Below are 21,842 nucleotides of genomic sequence, written 5' to 3'. Positions count from 1 at the left end.
TGGATGACAGTTGCTATCCCAACCCTCTACTTGGGCTTACAGACACACCGTATCTCTAGACCCACTCAGGTCTTGGTTACACATACTAAATTGGCTGCCTCATCCACAATCAAATCAGGGTGAGAAGAGCTTTATTCAATACCAATCTGGCATTCGGTAGCAGCAACTGGAGTCCAGGGCCACCAAGGATCCAGTGAATTGACATTGGGGGCAAATACTGAGGGTTGGACAGTGAGATTGCTCTGAGCCACCAGCCTATCCTCCTTTTGTGATCATTACTTTAATCAGCTGTCCTCTCCTCATCCCAACCCTCTCAGGTCAAGGAACTCACCCAACCACACTCACCTTCCACTGCAACCAACCATACTTGCCCTCCCCCCAAGAAACCCCAGCAACCTCTTAACTGCTACTGCCCCTAAACACCCAGGAGCCTGAGGGTTGCTTCACAGCTGTGGATAACCTCACTCCCCACTGCCACTCAACAAACAGTCCAAAACAAGTGACTGATGTCACACAAGCGAGCCAGCAACTCCAATCTGCACATGAGGGGCAGTCTGGCAAGACAACTCCAGTAAGTGGGTGCTTGGGCCAGGGCCCAGAGGGCAAAATGGTTTATACAGTTCCTCTCCCCAACTCCACTTCCACCACTGTAGAAATGCTGTACGTGATTTGGTCATGTTTTAAAATAATGTGTAACATGGTTTACTCATTCATTCAGATTAAATATGCTTTTATTGTCATGAAGGCTGGAATTATCTCTCCGTTACAGCTTACCATTGATAGAGATTAATGAGTAATAGTAATAGTAATAGTACTATTACTATTACTTCTCTGTAATAGTACCTTAGACTGGCGTCATTTTCATTTTGGTTTCAGGATGGCCATTAGAACATTTGCTTCTGAGGATTCTATGCAATTTTAAATATACCAGCTCTGCTCTTCATTCTTTTCTTTTGTTGTTTTAAGATACTTCAGTTTTAAAGCTGTTGTAATTTAATAGTAATTTTCAGAACGTAGTCTACTGAAGTATAGAGTGTTTGCTTTATTCTATGTTCCAAATTATGATAGGGTAAGCAATTGATTTGCCCATCTAAATTACTCCAATAACTTGACTGACTTCATTTGCACTCCAAAATAACCAGTCAGTTAATCAGGCTCCTCTTCAGATAATTTATCTAACTTATATTTTGACACATATGGATTCAGTTAAGATTAGGCCAGTTATGAGAAGTACATGAGTCAATTTGTATAAAAAATAGGAACAGGTTTCCCCTATTTTTATAAGTATATTGCACTTGTGAGGGTTGGAAAGAAAATTTACCTCCAACGCTATCTCACTTCTGCTTATTTTGCCCCAAAAGGCTCATTTCAGTATTGGAGCTACTGCAAGCAGGGAAAATTAAGTACATAATACATCAGGGAAAGGCAAGTTTTACATCTGTTTCCTGTGCAGCTAATTTAATTATTAAAGTATTTTGAACCAAACAGAAGTCTGATATATTCCTGAGAGGGTAGGCAGGCAACAGGTGTGGTACAAAAGCTGCAAAATGTGAAACTAAAGTCCTGGGTCCTGTCCCTAGATACTACCACTAAAGATGATGTTCCCCAATGTTAGCCACATTGTTGGCTACGTTCACACATGCTAAGCTTGGTTACTTTTAAACTCAGACTTTTTTTGATAGAATAGTGTTTTTAAGAGCTTAATCCATATAATCAGTTTATGGTTTAGTGTTTCATGTGAACCTAAAAAATTAGGTTCAGTAAACTACAGTTAAAATTCAGAAATTATAAAAGCTGCACCATTTCAGATTTCAGGTATGGAAATACTTTGTGTTTAAAAAACCTGCAGGGGAAAATTAGCATGTAATGGAAAAACGTTCCTATCCAATTCTTCTTTCCAGTGGAGAAACTTTTTACTTTTTAAAAATCAAGCCTGGATTCAAGGATGCCATGTTTATTTTCAGCCTGAAATGCAACAATCTATTATTTCATCTCACTCTTTGACAACAAGGTATCACAAAGCTTATCATTTCAAGCAGCAAACCATGATGCGATTTGCAGATCAGCAGTTCAAATGGGACCGGGTTGGAAAAGCCTGTTCTACTGAATGAGTAGAACAGCTTTTCTTGGGAGTTACTCTTGAGAAGTTATGAATTAGAACAGATGGCATAAATAATCACAAGGCTGGTTCCTTCTCCATTTTCTTAAAGGCCCATGCTTTAAGAAGTACTGTACCGGTTCTAAGTATGTGTCAACAAGTTTTATATGCTACCACTAATAGCATTTCCCCCACGACGGGACGGGAAGTGGGATGCACATGGTCAGGCATCCAAGCACTGATCGGATAAGGACGCCGCCTGGGCCTCTTCTGTGAACGCACTTCAAACGCACTAAGCTTAATTATAATTATAATCTTCAGCAAAGGATCGTTACCTTGCCGTGGTGCTGGAGCTTGAGCGCCTCAATGATGCCCAGAGCTAAACCGTGAAGGGCCACCCAAAACGGGAAGGTCATGACAGAGAGGTCAGACTAAATGCGATCCCTGGGGAAGGTAATGGCAACCCACCCCAGTATTCTTGCCATGAAAACTAAACGGATCAGTACAACCAGAGATATGTCGGTATACCATCGGAAGATGAGACCCCCAGGTCGGAAGATGATCAAAATGCTACTGGGGAGGAACAGAGGATGAGTTCAACTAGCCCCAGACGTGATGACACAGCTAGCTGAAAGCCGAAAGGACGGCTAGCGGCCGACGGTGCTGGTGGTGAACGGCGAATCCGATGTTCTAAGGATCAACACACCATTGGAACCTGGAATGTAAGATCTATGAGCCAGGGCAAATTGGATGTGGTTATTGGTGAGATGTCAAGATTAAAGATAGACATTTTGGGTGTCAGTGAACTGAAATGGACTGGAATGGGCCACTTCACATCAAATGACCCCCAGATCTACTACTGTGGACAAGAGGACCACAGAAGAAATGGAGTAGCCTTCATAATTAATAGTCAAGTGGCTAAAGCAGTGCTTGGATACAATCCAAAAAATGATAGAATGATCTCAATTCGAATTCAGGGCAAGCCATCTAACATCACAGTGATCCAAATATACGTCTCAACCACAGATGCTGAAGAAGCTGAAGTAGAGCAGTTCTATGAGGATCTGCAGCACCTACTGGACGACACGCCTAAAAGAGATGTTATTTTCATCACGGGAGACTGGAATGCTAAGGTGGGCAGTCAAATGACACCTGGAATTACAGGTAAGCATGGCCTGGGAGAACAAAACGAAGCAGGACATAGACTGATAGAATTTTGCCAAGACAACTCACTCTGCATAACAAACACTCTCTTCCAACAACCTAAGAGACGGCTTTATATGTGGACTTCACCAGATGGACAACACCGAAATCAGATTGACTACATCCTTTGCAGCCAAAGGTGGCGGACATCTATACAGTCGGTAAAAACAAGACCTGGAGCTGACTGTAGTTCAGATCACAAACTTCGTATTGCACAATTTAGGATCAGACTAAAGAGATTAGGAAAGACCCACAGATCAGCTAGATATGAGCTCACTAATATCCCTAAGGAATATGCAGTGGAGGTGAAGAATCGATTTAAGGGACTGGACTTAGTAGATAGGGTCCCGGAAGAACTCTGGACAGAAGTTGGCAGCATTGTTCAGGAGGTGGCAACAAAATACATCCCAAAGAAAGAGAAAACCAAGAAGGCAAAGTGGCTGTCTGCTGAGACACTAGAAGTAGCCCAAGAAAGAAGGAAAGCAAAAGGCAACAGTGATAGGGGGAGATATGCCCAATTAAATGCAAAATTCCAGAGGTTAGCCAGAAGAGGTAAGGAATTATTTTTAAACAAGCAATGTGTGGAAGTGGAAGAAAACAATAGAATAGGAAGGACAAGAGACCTCTTCCAGAAAATTAGAAACATTGGGGGTAAATTCCAGGCAAAAATGGGCATGATCAAAAACAAAGATGGCAAGGACCTAACAGAAGAAGAAGAGATCAAGAAAAGGTGGCAAGAATATACAGAAGACCTGTATAGGAAGGATAACAATATCAGGGATAGCTTTGACGGTATGGTCAGTGAGCTAGAGCCAGACATCTTGAAGAGTGAGGTTGAATGGGCCTTAAGAAGCATTGCTAATAACAAGGCAGCAGGAGACGATGGCATCCCAGCTGAACGGTTCAAAATCTTGCAGGATGATGCTGTTAAGGTAATGCATGCTATATGCCAGCAAATTTGGAAAACACAGGAATGGCCATCAGATTGGAAAAAATCAACTTATATCCCCATACCAAAAAAGGGAAACACTAAAGAATGTTCAAACTATCGAACAGTGGCACTCATTTCACATGCCAATAAGGTAATGCTCAAGATCCTGCAAGGTAGACTTCAGCAATTCATGGAGCGAGAATTGCCAGATGTACAAGCTAGGTTTAGGAAAGGCAGACGAACTAGGGACCAAATTGCCAATATCCTCTGGATAATGGAAAAAGCCAGGGAGTTTCAGAAAAACATCTATTTCTGTTTTATTGACTATTCTAAAGCCTTTGACTGTGTGGACCATAACAAACTGTGGCAAGTTCTTAGTGGTATGGGGATACCAAGTCATCTTGTCTGCCTCCTGAAGAATCTGTATAACGACCAAGTAGCAACAGTAAGAACAGACCACGGAACAACGGACTGGTTTAAGATTGGGAAAGGAGTACGGCAGGGCTGTATACTCTCAACTTGTATGCAGAACACATCATGCGACATGCTGGGCTTGAGGAATCCAAGGCTGGAGTTAAAATCTCTGGAAGAAACATTAACAATCTCAGATATGCAGATGATACCACTTTGATGGCTGAAAGTGAAGAGGAACTGAGGAGTCATATGATGAAGGTGAAAGAAGAAAGTGCAAAAGCTGGCTTGCAGCTAAACCTCAAAAAAACCAAGATTATGGCAACCAGCTTGATTGATAACTGGCAAATAGAGGGAGAAAATGTAGAAGCAGTGAAAGACTTTGTATTTCTAGGTGTGAAGATTACTGCAGATGGTGACTGCAGTCAGGAAATCAGAAGACGTTTAATCCTTGGAAGAAGAGCAATGACAAATCTGGATAAAATAGTTAAGAGCAGAGACATCACACTGACAACAAAGGTCTGCATAGTTAAAGTAATGGCGTTCCCTGTAGTAACATATGGCTGTGAGAGCTGGACCATAAGGAAGGCTGAGAGAAGGCAGATAGATGCTTTGGAACTGTGGTGTTGGAGGAAAATTCTGAGAGTGCCTTGGACTGCAAGAAGATCAAACCAGTCCATCCTCCAGGAAATAAAGCCAGACTGCTCACTTGCGGGAATGATATTAAAGGCAAAACTGAAATACTTTGGCCACATAATGAGAAGACAGGACACCCTGGAGAAGATGCTGATGCTAGGGAGAGTGGAGGGCAAAAGGAAGAGGGGCCGACCAAGGGCAAGATGGATGGATGATATTCTAGAGGTGATGGACTCATCCCTGGGGGAGCTGGGGGTGTTGACGACCGACAGGAAGCTCTGGCGTGGGCTGGTCCATGAAGTCACGAAGAGTCGGAAGCGACTGAACGAATAAACAACAACAAGCTGAATTGCCTATTCACGTATGGCTTGTTGCCTTCGGCTTAACGCGAATTATAAATCCAACCTGCCTGATTTTCAGCGAGGCTGCTGCTCCACGCGCCTGCAGCTTCGGCGCCCTGATGCAAAACTTATTCCGGATGAACGCTCTCTCGACCAATCTTCCAACAAGCATATGCGCCGGAGCAGAGGCAGGCTCCGCGCTGGCAGAAGGAGCGGGCGTGAAGGGTATCTTGTCTCCTCCTCCCAGCGTTTCGCAGCTGTGTGGGAATCGCTCGCGATCGGCCTTCCAGGCGGGCCTCAAACAGAGACTCACAGCTAGGGCTGGGGCGAGAGGACGGCCTCGAGGGAGAATCGCGGACGGGGCGGGTCTCTCCACGCCACTGGACACAAAGCGCCGGCGCCGCCTCCACTTTGCGGGCGCTCAAAGCCCTTGAGAGGGAGGCGCCCGTGGGGCTCGCCCGGCCCTTCCTCTCCCTTTTTCTTTGCGAATGACTCGGATATTTCCCAACCTGCCGGCAGCGGGTCCTGTCTACAGCGAGGGCCGGGGCTGCCTCAGAGCCTTCCCGCGAGCTCCATGGAGAAGGCAGCTACGGCGCTGCAAAGCGCCGGGGACAACGCGGCGACGGCCAACAGCAGCGGCGGCGGCAGTAACAGTAGCAGCCGGAGTAGCAGCCGCCCCACGTCGGCGGGGTCCTCGCCTTCCTCCTCCACCAGTCGGGGGCTCTCAGGCCGGCAAGGAGGAGCGGCGGCCGCGGCGGTGGCTGCGAGGCCGGATGGAGGAAGCAGCAGCAGCCCCAGTTCAGCGGCGGCCAGTCCGGGAGGGGGCTGCGGCGGCGGTGCCCCGGGGGGGCTGGCGGCCGGCAGGAGAACGGAGGCAGTTCTGGAGGGGGCCTTGAGCAAATACACCAACCTCATCCAAGGTTGGCAAAGCAGGTACTAGGGGGAGAGGATAGTTTGCACGATGGTCCGCATTGCTTCGGGAAGGAATAAGGACCTCCCCCCCCGCCGTGCGCCCCGTCCGCGGTTCCTCGAGCCCAGCGGACTTGATGAGGTGTGGCGCCGACGATCATTTCTTTCTTTCCGCTCTTACAAATACTCTTTCTTTAGATTGATGCTCATCCGAAAGGTTATGGGACCCACCTCGTAATCTCCTCTCTCGCTTTTCCCTTTCTGCTCCCCGTCCATCCTCCCAGGACTCCTTCAAGCGTCCTTTTCCCGCAAATCTGTGGTTGTCCATTTGTAGAAGTTCCTTCTTCAGCTGATGCTGTGAGGAATTCTCAGCACTTTCTGTAACGCAGGAAAGTCAGGTTTCCGATTGCTTTTAAGGTGACAGAGTTGCTACTTCCAAAGAAAGGTTTAATTGAAAACCTATTCTCTTTCTCGTGTATATTGTATTATTTTTGTCACTGTTTCATGGTGTGTTTGTGAAGCCTGTGTTTGATGTCTTCCAGTTGTTAAGTTGTCTGTGCATCTAACTTTACATGCAGGAGAATGCTGCTTTTTGACACTGCCTGGTACATACTTAAATTTAGTTTTTATTGTATTAATGCATTTGATAATCTGAAGAAGAGCTGGTGGCTGCCATGTGTGAGTATTCCTGCATGGGGACTGTATGCCAGAAATGTGTAAATTGGTCAGGTAAATAGCCTGAAATATCTGGACTGCTTAGGAACATATACTGAAGGTTTAACAGTTAGAGATTTTCCTATTGGCTTACTTTAATCATGTTCAATTTAATATTTTTAAAGATTAGAGAAAAATGAAAGACATCTACAGTTGGCAACAGAATCATGAGGATAAATCAAAATGCTAAAATACTGTACCACTTACACACTTTGGAATGCTTCATCAGTCCGAAGTTAAAGGGGAAGAACTTTGGAGAATGTTCATTTGGTGCTTTGTGGTATTTTGGTTAGTTGAAATAAACTGCTCATCTGTGGATTTTGGAGTCTTTACTGGTCAGTGTAGCTATTTTTTATGTCCCTTAGAAAAAGAATTAAACGTGTGTATGTGTTGTGTATGAAATGGAGCTTATAAAACACTTTTAAGTGAGCATTAACTCTGAATTAAACAAGATACTGATTAAATACAGATACATAGTATAGATAGATATGGAATAAGATTAGAGGATTAATGTTTGTTTTCACACTAAGTTAACTAGGGGTGAAGAAAGAGTACTGGATTTCCCACTCGCTAATACAAATTAGGCAAAGCAAGAATTCTGACTTTTTAGATGCTCCTAGAACATAAAACTGACAAGTTGCTATCTGATTAAAAAAATGTGAGAGCAGTCATATAAGCATGTGGCAGGAAATACTGTTGTTTCATTCCCGTCTTAACCGTATCTGCTTGAATGATGCATTGACAGAAAACACAGTCTAGTACTTTCAATAAATATTTCATCTAGAGCTTAAATCAGTATTGAATAATAATCCATTTAAGTGATGAAAGTTAAGACTGTACTAACTTAATTTTCTACATTTTGTTTTATAATTTTTGAATATTAGTAATTGCTTTAAAATTGTGAAATACTGCTGTTTTGGCAGATTATAAGAGCTGGAAAATTCCTTTGGTGGCAAGTTGGATGGAAACTGATGTGTGCTTTTCTCTACAATAGCTTTATAGTTGTTGATGCTACAGACCCTACCAAGGCAACTTATAAGTCTCTTGGAAGGTGAAGTAGTAACTGTAGTAGTAATCATGTAATTTGTGTCCTGAGAAGGAAACTCCACTGCATTGATATCTAAAAGCTTGCCCTTTTAAAATACTTAATAGCTAAAGTAGAAGGAAAAACAAATATTCTCTTATTTGTATAAAATACCAGAGTTGAATAGTATTAATTATTTCAGGTAGAATAGCTTCTGGGAACAGTACCAGGATCGACCAAATCACTCTGGTTCTGGAGGAATTATACCTGGATGCAACAACTGTGTATTGCATGCTGACATTACAGACTGCTTGTGGATGATTTTTTTGATTATTGTAGCTGAAGTCCTGTTTTTCTGACAATCAATAAAATAGAGAAACTATGCATATTTTATTTTTAACTGACCAAATAGTAAATTGGCAGAGACATACAGTACATCAGTACAACCTTTAATAAACTTGGTCAGTAAATAAACTGGGTGAAGATGGATTTTAGGAAAGGGATCCAAGACCAGATTGCATTGTCTTCCTGGCCTAATGCAGTTCGTTATCAGTTCTGTTGTACGATATGACAATGGTGGGAGGATCAGGCCCCTCTTTTGATGAGGCTTAATTGGGGCCAGGAACAGTCAGATACTCTTCTTTATCTTACATTGTTACTATTTTCTTAGTAAGAAGCTTGAGGTTTTGGTGATCAGTGTCATCTCAATGCTGTTAAAAGAGTTCCACATGATCTGCACTCTGATTTTAAATGGGTTTGCCCTAAAATATTTAGGAAGAATTATTTCAGAGCAAATGAAAGAAAAAGCAATCCCTTTATTCTTCATTCCCCTGCCTCCTAATTGTTGTGCAGGAAGGAAACAAATGGATTCCTTTTCCCGTAGCAGAGTGTTTACTAAGCAGTCTTTAAAGCTCTGTTAAAAGTTAGGAAACTGTCAGTTACAGAATGTGGAGTCTGGTTATTCCCTACGTAAAGTTATGTGGCGATATGTATATCTGAATACTGTAGTGGATTCATTTTTCTTTGCAAAGAAAATAATATATATGCCTGTTACGAAGCAGCACACAGGAAGGAAGCCAGCAGGTACTTTATTTCTTTTTAAGTAGGAGGGAAGGAATTAGGACAGTGTGGGGAACAGAGGCAGTGGTGGTGCTCCATGTAACTTGTCTACGCCCTTCTCACCCTGATAGCACTACTGCATTCCCTAATTTGAAACACGAGGAGCTTCTTTCAACTTCCTTTCTATTGAAATGTTGTGTTCTCACATAATTTTAAAAGTTGTAAATGCCTCAGTTATTTTTTTGTTCTGTGGCGTTATCTGTTTCTGACTCATCAGGTCAGCAAAGCTAGTGAGGCTTGAGCTTCACCAATCCTGAACATTGAATGGTTACCTCACTATTTACTATTAACTCCAAAGGAATTCAGCTGCAGTGTGTTAAATATAAACAGTCACCTGAAGATATGGACTGTATGGTAATTCATGAAATTTTTTGCTGTAACTTGGCATTGTTTAAGACGTTAGAGGATCCCTTCTTTTTGCTGCAACTGCTACCTCTCTGGAGGTTGTTTGAAATACGGATATTTGTAGGAAGAACTATTTATTTGTAACTTTTATTAATTTGTAAAAACTCTCATTTGTGTAGTTGGTTCCTGCCTTAAACTCTCTAGGTTTTTTAAAATCTGTTTTTTTGTGTGGAGCCATTTCAGAAGCTTTGCACAGTATGCCATGCTCTCTAGATTTCTCCTCTTATGTGCTTATGAAGTACATTAATACATGATATTAGTCTTCCTTATGGAAAAGTCATACTTGGTTCTTGACAAACATTGTCCTATGTTCAAATATCTATATACTTTGGACTGTTAGTTCAATCATTTATTTAAAGAAAAGCTACACATTTGTGTTTTCTTGGTACCAATGGTTTGATTCTAGGACTAAGGTAAAGAGGTTGTTTCTAGACCAGTCTTTCTCAACCTTGGCAACTTGAAGATGTATGGACTTCAACTCCCAGAATTCCCCAGCCAGCCATCCTCTTTCCCCTGAATGTTGTTCTTTTTCTGCTATTCATAAGGACATTCATAAGAACAGCCCTGCTGGATCAGGACCAGCCCTTATCTTAGTCCGATACTTTGCTTCTGGCTGTGGCCACTTCAGTTTAAGTAAATTTAAAGTGGTGCTCATGTACCCCAGTGCCTACTTTACCCTTAAACTGCAGTGCATTTGTCATTTGGTTGATTGAGTTGAAGAGATCCTATCCAACCTTTCATGCAGGAGCTCAAGATGGTGTACATAGTACCCCCTCCTCCTATTTTTAATTTTTTATTTATTTGTTGTTGCTTCCCACAACAACAACATTGTCAGGTAAGAGAAAGAGTGACTGGCCCAAAGTCACCTTGTGAACTTCCACTGCTTCCACCTGGGTTTTTTTTTGTTCCTAGTCCTAGTCCAACTCATTAACCAGTACGCTGCTATTAATGTTTCTGTAATTACCTAGTTATTTTTCTTTGATTACTGTTCCTACTAACTTTCCTAGAACAGGTGTTAAGCTACAGTTTCCAAATCTCCCTAGGATTCTTTTTTGAAAAAATTGGTGCCACACTGGCTACTTCCAGTCCTCTGGAACTGAGCCTGATTTGAGATGAGTAAGCTAAAACAGTCCAACAACCTAAGAGACGGCTTTATACATGGACTTCACCAGATGGACAACACCGAAATCAGATTGATTACATCCTTTGCAGCCAAAGGTGGCGGACATCTGTACAGTCGGTAAAAACAAGGCCTGGAGCTGACTGTAGTTCAGATCACGAACTTCTTCTTGTACAATTTAGGATCAGACTCAAGAGATTACGGAAGACCCACAGATCAGCTAGATATGAGCTCACTAATATTCCTAAGGAATATGCAGTGGAGGTGAGGAATCGATTTAAGGGACTGGACTTAGTAGATAGGGTCCCGGAAGAATTATGGACAGAAGTTGGCAGCATTGTTCAGGAGGCGGCAACAAAATACATCCCAAAGAAAGAGAAAACCAAGAAGGCAAAATGGCTGTCTGCTGAGACACTAGAAGTAGCCCAAGAAAGAAGGAAAGCAAAAGGCAACAGTGATAGGGGGAGATATGCCCAATTAAATGCAAAATTCCAGAGGTTAGCCAGAAGAGATAAGGAATTATTTTTAAACAAGCAATGCGCGGAAGTGGAAGATGACAATAGAATAGGAAGGACAAGAGACCTCTTCCAGAAAATTAGAAACATTGGAGGTAAATTCCAGGCAAAAATGGGTATGATCAAAAACAAAGATGGCAAGGACCTAACAGAAGAAGAAGAGATCAAGAAAAGGTGGCAAGAATATACAGAAGACCTGTATAGGAAGGATAACAATATCAGGGATAGCTTTGACGGTGTGGTCAGTGAGCTAGAGCCAGACATCCTGAAGAGTGAGGTTGAGTGGGCCTTAAGAAGCATTGCTAATAACAAGGCAGCAGGAGACGACGGCATCCCAGCTGAACTGTTCAAAATCTTGCAAGATGATGCTGTCAAGGTAATGCATGCTATATGCCAGCAAATTTGGAAAACACAAGAATGGCCATCAGATTGGAAAAAATCAACTTATATCCCCATACCAAAAAAGGGAAACACTAAAGAATGTTCAAACTATCGAACAGTGGCACTCATTTCACATGCCAGTAAGGTAATGCTCAAGATCCTGCAAGGTAGACTTCAGCAATTCATGGAGCGAGAATTGCCAGATGTACAAGCTGGGTTTAGAAAAGGCAGAGGAACTAGAGACCAAATTGCCAATATCTGCTGGATAATGGAAAAAGCCAGGGAGTTTCAGAAAAACATCTATTTCTGTTTTATTGACTATTCTAAAGCCTTTGACTGTGTGGACCATAACAAATTGTGGCAAGTTCTTAGCGGTATGGGGATACCAAGTCATCTTGTCTGCCTCCTGAAGAATCTGTATAACGACCAAGTAGCAACAGTAAGAACAGACCACGGAACAACGGACTGGTTTAAGATTGGGAAAGGAGTACGGCAGGGCTGTATCCTCTCACCCTACCTATTCAACTTGTATGCAGAACACATCATGCGACAAGCTGGCCTTGAGGAATCCAAGGCTGGAGTTAAAATCTCTGGAAGAAACATTAACAATCTCAGATATGCAGATGATACCACTTTGATGGCTGAAAGCGAAGAGGAACTGAGGAGCCTTATGATGAAGGTGAAAGAAGAAAGTGCAAAAGCTGGCTTGCAGCTAAACCTCAAAAAAACCAAGATTATGGCAACCAGCTTGATTGATAACTGGCAAATAGAGGGAGAAAATGTAGAAACAGTGAAAGACTTTGTATTCCTAGGTGCAAAGATTACTGCAGATGCTGACTGCAGTCAGGAAATCAGAAGACGCTTAATCCTTGGGAGAAGAGCAATGACAAATCTCGATAAAATAGTTAAGAGCAGAGACATCACACTGACAACAAAGGCCCGCATAGTTAAAGCAATGGTGTTCCCTGTAGTAACATATGGCTGTGAGAGCTGGACCATAAGGAAGGCTGAGCGAAGGAAGATCGATGCTTTTGAACTGTGGTGTTGGAGGAAAATTCTGAGAGTGCCTTGGACTGCAAGAAGATCCAACCAGTCCATCCTCCAGGAAATCAAGCCAGACTGCTCACTTGAGGGAATGATATTAAAGGCAAAACTGAAATACTTTGGCCACATCATGAGAAGACAGGACACCCTGGAGAAGATGCTGATGCTAGGGAGAGTGGAAGGCAAAAGGAAGAGGGGCCGACCAAGGGCAAGATGGATGGATGATATTCTAGAGGTGACAGACTCGTCCCTGGGGGAGCTGGGGGTGTTGACGACCGACAGGAAGCTCTGGCGTGGGCTGGTCCATGAAGTCACGAAGAGTCGGAAGCGACTAAACGAATAAACAACAACAAGCTAAAACAGAATATGACTCAGAAAATTCTGTGGATGCTAGTGTGCTTTACTGATTTGGCTAGTTTTGATCTTCCTCTGGATGGAATGTGGGCTACATAAGTAGACTCCAAAGACATCTGTGAAGTTCTGCAGACAATTTCCAAAATTCTAGCTTTAAGGAGATGAGAAAATACATAATACATATTTGAAAAGTTTATATTAAGAGTATAAGTACAGTCTCCTTTAATCTTACTGTGTTGAGCAAGTCACAGATTGAACGAGTTATTCAGTCATCAAATCTAGTGAAAATGCATCCTTTCAATAGTTCTGCTTTCTTAGCTAGGAAAACTAAAGAAAATTCTTATATAACTCCCATTTATTCTATACTAAGTTAATTTCTACAGCACAGCTTTCTACATATTTAGTGAAAAATGCTATGGAATTCATCAGTTGTTGAACATAGCTTGTATACAGTATTTTTCTAGCAGTGGCTGACCAGACTCAAGCAGAGGGAGAGACATATCCTTCTCCCACATTGTGTCCTGAGATTGATATTGGAAGGCATGGTGTCCCCAAGTTGAAGGTAACATTGAGTCTTCAGTAACCCTTGATAGACCTATCCTACATGAATTTATCTAATCATCTTTTCCAGGTTAATGGCCATTGCCATATATTTTGGTTATGATTTCTGCTGTGGAGAAGATTTTGCTTGTTTTAAAATTCCTTCCTATCAGCTTCATTGTATGGTCCCTGGTTCTAGTATTTTGAAAGATGGAGAAATTCTTGCCATAAATGATGTTATATTCTTGAAGCATGCCCCCCTCCCCATTGCCTTTTTTCTACGTCAAAATGTTTCCAATGTTCTAGTCTTTCTCATAGGGAAGTGTTTAAACTCTCTCATCATTTTGGTTGTCCTCATCTGCACTTTTTCCAGCTCTATTATATCCTGTTCCAAATGTGACAATTAGGAGTGTGCAGTCCTTCTGATGTGGATGTACTGTAGAACTGTAACACTGTAGACAGCATTACAATGTTGGCTTTTTTATTTTCCTGTTTCTAATGATCTGTAGGATGGAATTTGCCATTTTCATGGCTAGTGCATACTAAGTCAGCATCTTTAGTTATGGCTCCCAGATCTTTTTCTTGTAAATTACAGACAGCTCAGACTCCATTTGTTATTTTTGCCCTATTGCACATCAACCTAAAATTTTGACTCACACTAACAGTATTACTTTTATATTGTGCATGAGAAGATGCAGCCAAATATTACAATCTTCAGAGGAGTTTATAATGCAGTGGGTGAACAGTACTTAAACTCTTAAAGGTTCTTTAAATCATAACCATTATTTGTCAATGCAGGCAATGATTCTAGGCAGGCATTAGGTACAGTCTCTTGACTGGCTTGAACAACACTTTACCTCCAAAGACATCTATGATATAGAGCAGGGGTGGGCAGTTTGTGGGCTACGTGCAGTTCCTCAGTGCCATATTTGTGGTCTCCAAGCACATCCAAATTGTACTGCCAACTTGTGGCAGCAAATCATAATCTTGGGATTTAGGGCTAGTTTTTTTGGGTTGGTGGGGAGAAGAACAGGGTTTGTTTATTATTTATTTACATATTTATTTATTTATTTACAATTGCCTGATTTCACAGACTCCAGCTGATTTATACAAAAATAGTAAAGCACATATTTATTTATTTATTTATTGAGACAATTTGTATGACTGAACAGCTAACAGCATAGAAAAACATAAACCTAGGCAATAGTATTTGCAACTCCAGATACATACTGTAGCACACACACCTGAATGGCCAAGTAAAACAGCATACCTCTTAAAAACAGCAGCACATAACAGGTACTTCAGGCCACAAAGTCGAACAGAACAGCCACATCTTTGCTGTGGTGAAAGGTGATGGAAGTGATTTGCCTCCCAGATGCTCTCTGCTTTCATTCTGATCTTAGCCTCTCACCACCCCAAAGTCTCCCCTTGTCCCTGCTGATGATGTTGTATCATCACCCAATATCTTCTGTGGTTCTTTGGATACTTCAGTTGCTGAATTGCAGTCCTTGATTCCACAAATATTGTCCATTCCTGTAATAGAGGAAAGATAAGCAACCTGATATCCTTGAGGAGTTTTATGGGTGTGCGTTTTAAACTTACAACTGGAACACAATCCTCCATTAGGCATTTTTAGATCCTATTGATTTTAGTGGGATGTATTTGAGCACAAGTGTTTTTGTTGGTTTATGGAGCTGTTGACTGATTTGCCCTTGCCCTATTCAACATTTTTGTTTTTCTACAGCAGGTGGCAGCACATGACAGACCTAATCTGGGCTTGGAAACTAAGCAAGGTCAAGCCTTAGTATTTGGTTGGGTGACCACTGGGGAATCCAAGGCTGTAGATTAGATTGGAAAGTTAAAAAAAAAATCTGGAAGAGGGCAGTGGCAAACCACTTCTATACTGCTACCAAATAAACCAAATGGATGCACCAGAATAGTCAACAGGAGTGAAGCTTGATTCAAGAATGTGTGATTTATAAATTATGGAGTAGTTCTAAAGTAGCAAACTCTTTAAAGCAGCAATTCTTCATCAGTTAATCGCCAAGACTGTGCAGGGCTTTGGATTTAAAGGCAAAAAGATCCTTTGGGTTGTGAGGGAGTGCAGATGTCGCCCCTTTCTGTAACTTCTGAAGACCAAATGTGTTTTTTCTTGGGAAAACTCAGCAGCTACCTGATCCTGGAAAAAGGCACATGATAGAACTTCTTTGAGGAAAATAATGATTGTATTCTCTGAAATTGCTGTTATAAGAAGGTATGTTGTATTTCACAAGTAGAGATAGTGTGACTTTATACTTATGTTAGTAAACAGCTAGTGATAGTATTTGGATGAAGGTTTTTAATATTCAAATGCATACTTTTAATTCCTGATCTATTAATAATGGAAAAAACTTACCAAGAAAAGGTGAAGATGTATTCTGTTTGAATCAAAAAGAATCAGAGGTTAAGGCAATGGGCTAGAAACCAGGTGTCCGTGAGTTCTAGTCCTGCCTTAGGCGTGAAAGCCGGCTGGGTGACCTTGGGCTAGTCACTCTCTCTCAGCCCAACTCCCCTCACAGGGTTGTTGCTGTGGGGAAAATAGGAGGAGGAAGGAATATTTGGTATGTTCGCCGCCTTGAGCAATTTATAAAAATAATAAAGGTGGAATAGAAAATTAAATAAACTTTTTGGGAAGGTTGGCTTCCCAAATTCAAACAATGCAACATATAAATGAGAAAACAGTCTAATAGACTTGTTCTGTGTAAATCTCTAGAACTGGTTAGGCTGCCCTAATCTATTGACCAATTTATATGATCAACAGCACTGTGGAGATTTATTGCATTACTTAACATACTGGCTTGCTTTTCTTCCGTTAGTAGATTATATTAATTTTGTCATTCTTATATTTATTCCCAGCTTGGTCAAATAGCTAATCAGGTCTTGAAACTTTCCTATTTCAAAGGAAGGGTTCCTAGAACAAGAAAAATGTTTTTATAGATAAAAGCAATTTTTTTCTTTAAAAAACAAATTTGGTAGCTTTGGGGTACTTTGATTACAGTCAATTTATTTAATAGCCGGATACAGACAAGCTGTGAACAAATGCATTTAGAAATTGTTACTTCGGCTGTTTACAGTTATATTTATCTGGAAGTAAACACAACTGAATTTCCTGGGGCTGATTTTGAGTGTGCTGGTCATTGGATTGGCTTCAGATCTAGGATAATATCTGGCACAATCCCATGCTGGAAAACGTATGACTAGTTAAGACTAGGTTTGGCACTAGGATCTGAACTGAAGCTTAGACAAGTATATGGACTGGTATGCTTTTAGGGACTGCCGCAGGATGTTCCTGCTGTAGCGCTCTCGTCAGTCATCCCAGAAGAGAAATTATTTCTGTCTGATTTTAAAAATGATCTGAGGGAGAATCTCTGGTGAACTCTTTAAAAAAGCCTTCCACTTTTGGCATGGTCTGAACTACAGTTCTTAGGCTTGCTGGGATGGGGTTGGGGGAGATGTAGCCCTTATCTAGAAAGTCCCTTGTTAGGAAAAGCTTTGAAACCTATGTGTCCTATTTAGGTTCCTTTGGTCATCTTTTGAAGTTAAATCAAAGTCACTTTAAAATCAGTATTTTCCTTGCTTTCTTTTTATTAATTGTTTAGTGATGCAAGAACAGCATTTTTTTTAAGGATTGAATATCTCAAAGCGCAAGATTCTTTCTTAGGTCAAAAAGTAATGTGGTCCTTGGTTGGCAACAGCTAGGCTAACAGTGACTGTTATGAACATATTGACATGGGTTGTTCAACAGTGGTTGTTGTCTTGAAGACAAGGAAATCTGGCTCTCCGCCTTGCTATTGAAGAAATATATGAGAAGTCAGTGGAAAATAAATCAGGTGGCTGGACTTGGGGATAACAGGAGGAGGAAGAAGTATTAGGTATGTTCCCCGCCTTGAGTTATTTATGAAAATAATAAAGGTGGGATTAAAATCTAAAAAACTAAATCTAGCTAGGTTCAAGGATTTGAGATCTGACCTTGATTTGGAGTATTATGAGTGTTCCTTCCATTAACTCCATTCGTAATTTTGTCAGTAATGAAACAAATGTACTGGCAAAGGGATGAGCAACCCATATGCCATATTCATCCTCTAAAATGTTCTGTGAGCCTCCCCCAGCCTCCTATGCACTGCTGAGATATAGTGGTGGACCAGTTGTATCAGCTTCTTATCCCACTGGTAACTGTCAATGCAATGTTTTGGGTGAATGGGAGGTTTTGGTGGCTGATGTTTCCAGTTGGAGCTGTGGTTTGAGGTGCATTTTCTTACACTGTTTGTAACTGGTGAGTGGTTTGTGCCCCATATTTGTGATGGCACCATTATCATATGTTTTGAGTACATTTAGAATCCAAAATCCTATGAAATCCTTGGCACTTGATTCTTCCCTCTTAGGTTTTACATTCCATCCATTACCAGCAAATGAAGTCTTAATAAGCTCTACGTACCTATACAGTCATGTGAGACATTGATGCCTTGACATGGACTCTAAAGATAAAATCCATTTTACATCTGTTTTCAAAGGGGTCCAACCCAGTTAACAGAAGGGTATTGTTACTTACCACCAAAAACCAGATGAAATAGCAGTTGTGAGTTTGAAGAGTAACAAATCATATCATGGATGATCTTGGAGTAATGTAGCTATCATGTGTATGGAATTCTTTTTTGGAAAGTCAAATGCAAACAGCATAGCTATTAACAAAGAAGCCAATTTTTTACTGAAATGTTTACTGCATATCTGTGAGAGGCTGTGAAATCTGCTTAGAAATCTACTTATTAGCACTTTATCTCAGATTTTGATTCCAGAGATTCTTGGTTCCACTTTGGTTATTTGCAGCTTATTTCCCATTCAAGCAGTAGTGAATATTCTGAGGTTAAGTTATGATTTATGTTATTTGGATATTAAAGCATTAAATTCTGTAGAAGAGGCCAACTTACAGTTGGCTCATACTTGATACATGACAAACTAGAGAAGCAGACCTTATCCTAACAATCATATTAATTTAACATAATAAGTATTCCTGAATGTGGATGCATTTTTAACACAGAGGGGTGCATAGAAACAAACTTTCTGGTTTGTAGAATTTAAATTCCTGAGTTGTCTCTTTGTTGTCTTCCATTATTTAGTCATTCATACAACAACTTTGGTATCCATGGGGGCTTTTTAGGGTGGATGGACAATTTGTGGACAACATGTAGCCCCAAGATTGTTATGGCCCAGATTTCATAGTAATGAAGATACTAGCATTGCAGCACAGTTTCCTGCAATGAAAACCAAAGTTATGTCCTGAATAGGCTTATTGCACCTCAAACTTCAGCCCATCCCCAAAACACAGCTTTTTCAAAGTCAGGAAAAATAATCCCCACTGACTTGCATAATGTCACGATGTCCTTGCCCATTTCTCCCTAGCCCTTGTCCACAGAAATAACACTTTAAATACCTTGCCTACAAAAAATGCTGCAAATTCTTTTGGTCACAGCATTTATAATTTAAACTTAAAGATAAGAAATCTTTTGGAGAGGGAGAGTAGAGGCATGGGACAAATGCACTTTCATCCATCCATAAAACTTGGTTATAACTAGAAATCAGGATGAAGTTCTTGGCCAGGATTCTTGTGTGAAGAGCTTGGTCTTTAATACTTTTATCACTTTATAAATCATTCATCTTGCTGTTTAGCATTCTTTCTGTCAATATTAACAGAGGTGGCCTTAGCAGTAGTATTCCAGTACAAGGCTGTTGGTTCTTGTGGATTTAGATTTCCCAGCTGAAACCCTGTTTCTGCCGCTGTTCAAGATTTCATGGCTTTTATTACTATTATGGATCTGCCTCATTATGCTTCAACTGATCTAGAATGGGAAGAATTGGAAATGTTGGTTGCCTTGGGCAGGATTTTCTACAGATTTAGGCGATAGTATTGAATCAAGAGAATCCTTAGAATTATTTTACTGTCATTTAGCTCAGCATTTAGCAATAAAATAGACAAGGACTTTTTTTGGGGGGGGGTGGAGTTGATAGAAAGAGAACATGGTTCTGGGTTGGTCTTGACTTTTAATTTTGCATTTACAACCTGCGACTATTATGATTAAATCAGGCTAAACCATTGGGCAAGCGTAGAAGGTGTCACAGATGATTTCCTGCTCAAATATAAAATGACCTGGGACTAGTCCCAACTACATCTCAGGAGAGTGCCTTCTAACTGAGCAGCAAAACTAGTTGATCAAGGTTAATTATAAAGCTAGTAATATGAAAAACCAGTTAGAGAAGAACTGTGCATGTAATAGCTTCATTATGCAATGAATGTGTAGGTGTTAGGCTCTTTTAAATAAATGCATACTTACATACATACATATACTCCAAATTTTTCTCCTGTTCACATGTCTGTGGCAAAGAAATCTTATTCTCCTAGGATAAAAATACCATTTTTGTGCTAGGAAAAGCAATGCAGGTTTTCATATAGATAACACTTGATAGCTAATTGGAACACTGCATGGATGTTGGGTGCATAAATATAAGCTTCCACTGGTCTGTGCCCATGCCACCATTGGTGACAAGCTGCTCTCTACCTGTTTGAAAAGAACGCATGCTTAATTTTAGAGGATGCATACCCCTTTCATCCTCTCCAGGGTTGTGGGAACATATAAGCAGTGTTTTAGCAAATCTATCAGAGAAACATAATATTAAGGTGCCTCTCTGGTAAGGCCATTACTTCTGTGTGCTGGGTGATAGCAGGATAATGCACTAGTAGTGTATCATCCAGGCTAATGTGATTTTAATGGAGGAGTACAGTCCACTTTTTATTTCGATAACTAGAAGACGTAGGAAATGCATTCAGAGGAGATGCCAGGCATCCAGGGATAGCATGCTGAGTTAGAGAAGAAGACAAGGAACAAAGGTAGTCCGTAGGTCAGCTCAACTTTGGTGCATATATGTAAATGGTAAATAAGAATGAGTTGCTTTGCGTAGATTTTACAAGAGCAGTATATGTCCCTTATAAGATTAGCATTTTATCTTATTCACAATATAGGCACTTGCTAATACTTAACCTCTTTCAGTTAGTGGTATATTTGAATGATGAGTCATGAGAGACATGATAAAATGGCTGCCATGGAGAGAATACATTCAAAGAGCAGCTGTGTTGTGGATGTAATTGATCATAAAAACTTTAATTACTGATGCTAAAAAAGTAACTTGCTGAGGATCTCATATACAAGATGGAGGTGGGGCTTGAGCCTTGGGCCAGAACCTGTCCTTTTCAGATAAAAGTTTTCTATTCCAATAGAAATTAATTTCACAGAAAAATCAAGTTAAAACTTGAATACATCGCAGAACAGGCTTTTCTCAGTCAGGATCTCCTTTTAAGTCCCTAGTGTATATAATATAATTTTTCAGTCAGTTATTTTACATTGTGTTTTAGATCATTTCCAATTGTCTCTTCCTCAGGATACATAACTCACACACAAGTTAAGCCCAGGCACCCCACCATTGCTCCCCACCAAATGGGTTACCCAATGGCATCTTTAATCCCCCCCACGTTTTGATTTCTGCAATTTTCCACACCTAAGTTCTAATCTTTCATTACATTTCATTCTCAGTCCTTTTGTCTTCTCCTCCATCTGATCACCCTTAGCCCTCTCCCAGTTGTTTTGATATAATTTCCATGCCTTTGTCTTTAGCAGGTAATGCCAATGTGACCCTCCCTCTCCTGTCCTCTCCCCTCTCCTTTTTTTTTTTTTGTCTTTATTTCAGGGGGTTAGAAATGGTTCAGCGTGCTGGAGATCTTCTCCATGCAAAGGAGGTATTCTGCCACTGAGCTAGGGTCCTTCATCAGTATTAATTTTACCTGAAACTATCTTGAAAAATAGTAAGATTAGCCAGTACAATGACCTCATTCAAAATTGGAATGCTGAAGGGGAGTTACTCCAGTATTATTTGATTATAATTATCCAAACATTGATGGTGTATTGTGTGAACTTGCCCTATGCCTTCACTCTTAAAAGAACTGTAGGTTATATTTTTATTGGCAAGTTTTTTCTTCTGTGTGTAAAATAATAACAACACCTCGATTCCACG

The 21,842-nt window shown here is 40.8% G+C and overlaps 1 protein-coding gene and 1 long non-coding RNA gene across 4 annotated transcripts in view; one reads left to right on the top strand and one right to left on the bottom strand.

Annotated features, from left to right (window-relative positions):
- LOC134497916 (uncharacterized) overlaps window positions 1–21,842 on the bottom strand; it is an 854,438-nt gene that overhangs the window by 46,088 nt on the left and 786,508 nt on the right. The window lies entirely within an intron of this gene.
- The window catches only part of OSBPL10 (oxysterol binding protein like 10), a 75,945-nt gene continuing 59,731 nt past the window's right edge, over window positions 5,629–21,842 (top strand). The window contains exon 1 of one of the 2 annotated variants that reach the window (XM_063303925.1): window positions 5,629–6,553. In XM_063303925.1, coding sequence (XP_063159995.1) covers window positions 6,195–6,553 — 359 coding nt within the window. In that variant the 5' untranslated portion in view covers window positions 5,629–6,194. The remainder of the gene's footprint in view (window positions 6,554–21,842) is intronic. The other variant, XM_063303924.1, reaches the window with a different exon arrangement.

Source organism: Candoia aspera, chromosome 4 (assembly GCF_035149785.1).
Source record: "Candoia aspera isolate rCanAsp1 chromosome 4, rCanAsp1.hap2, whole genome shotgun sequence".
Taxonomy (NCBI): Eukaryota; Metazoa; Chordata; class Lepidosauria; order Squamata; family Boidae; genus Candoia; species Candoia aspera.
Note: the sequence above shows the minus strand (reverse complement) of the source record. Positions and strands in the feature narration are given on the sequence as shown.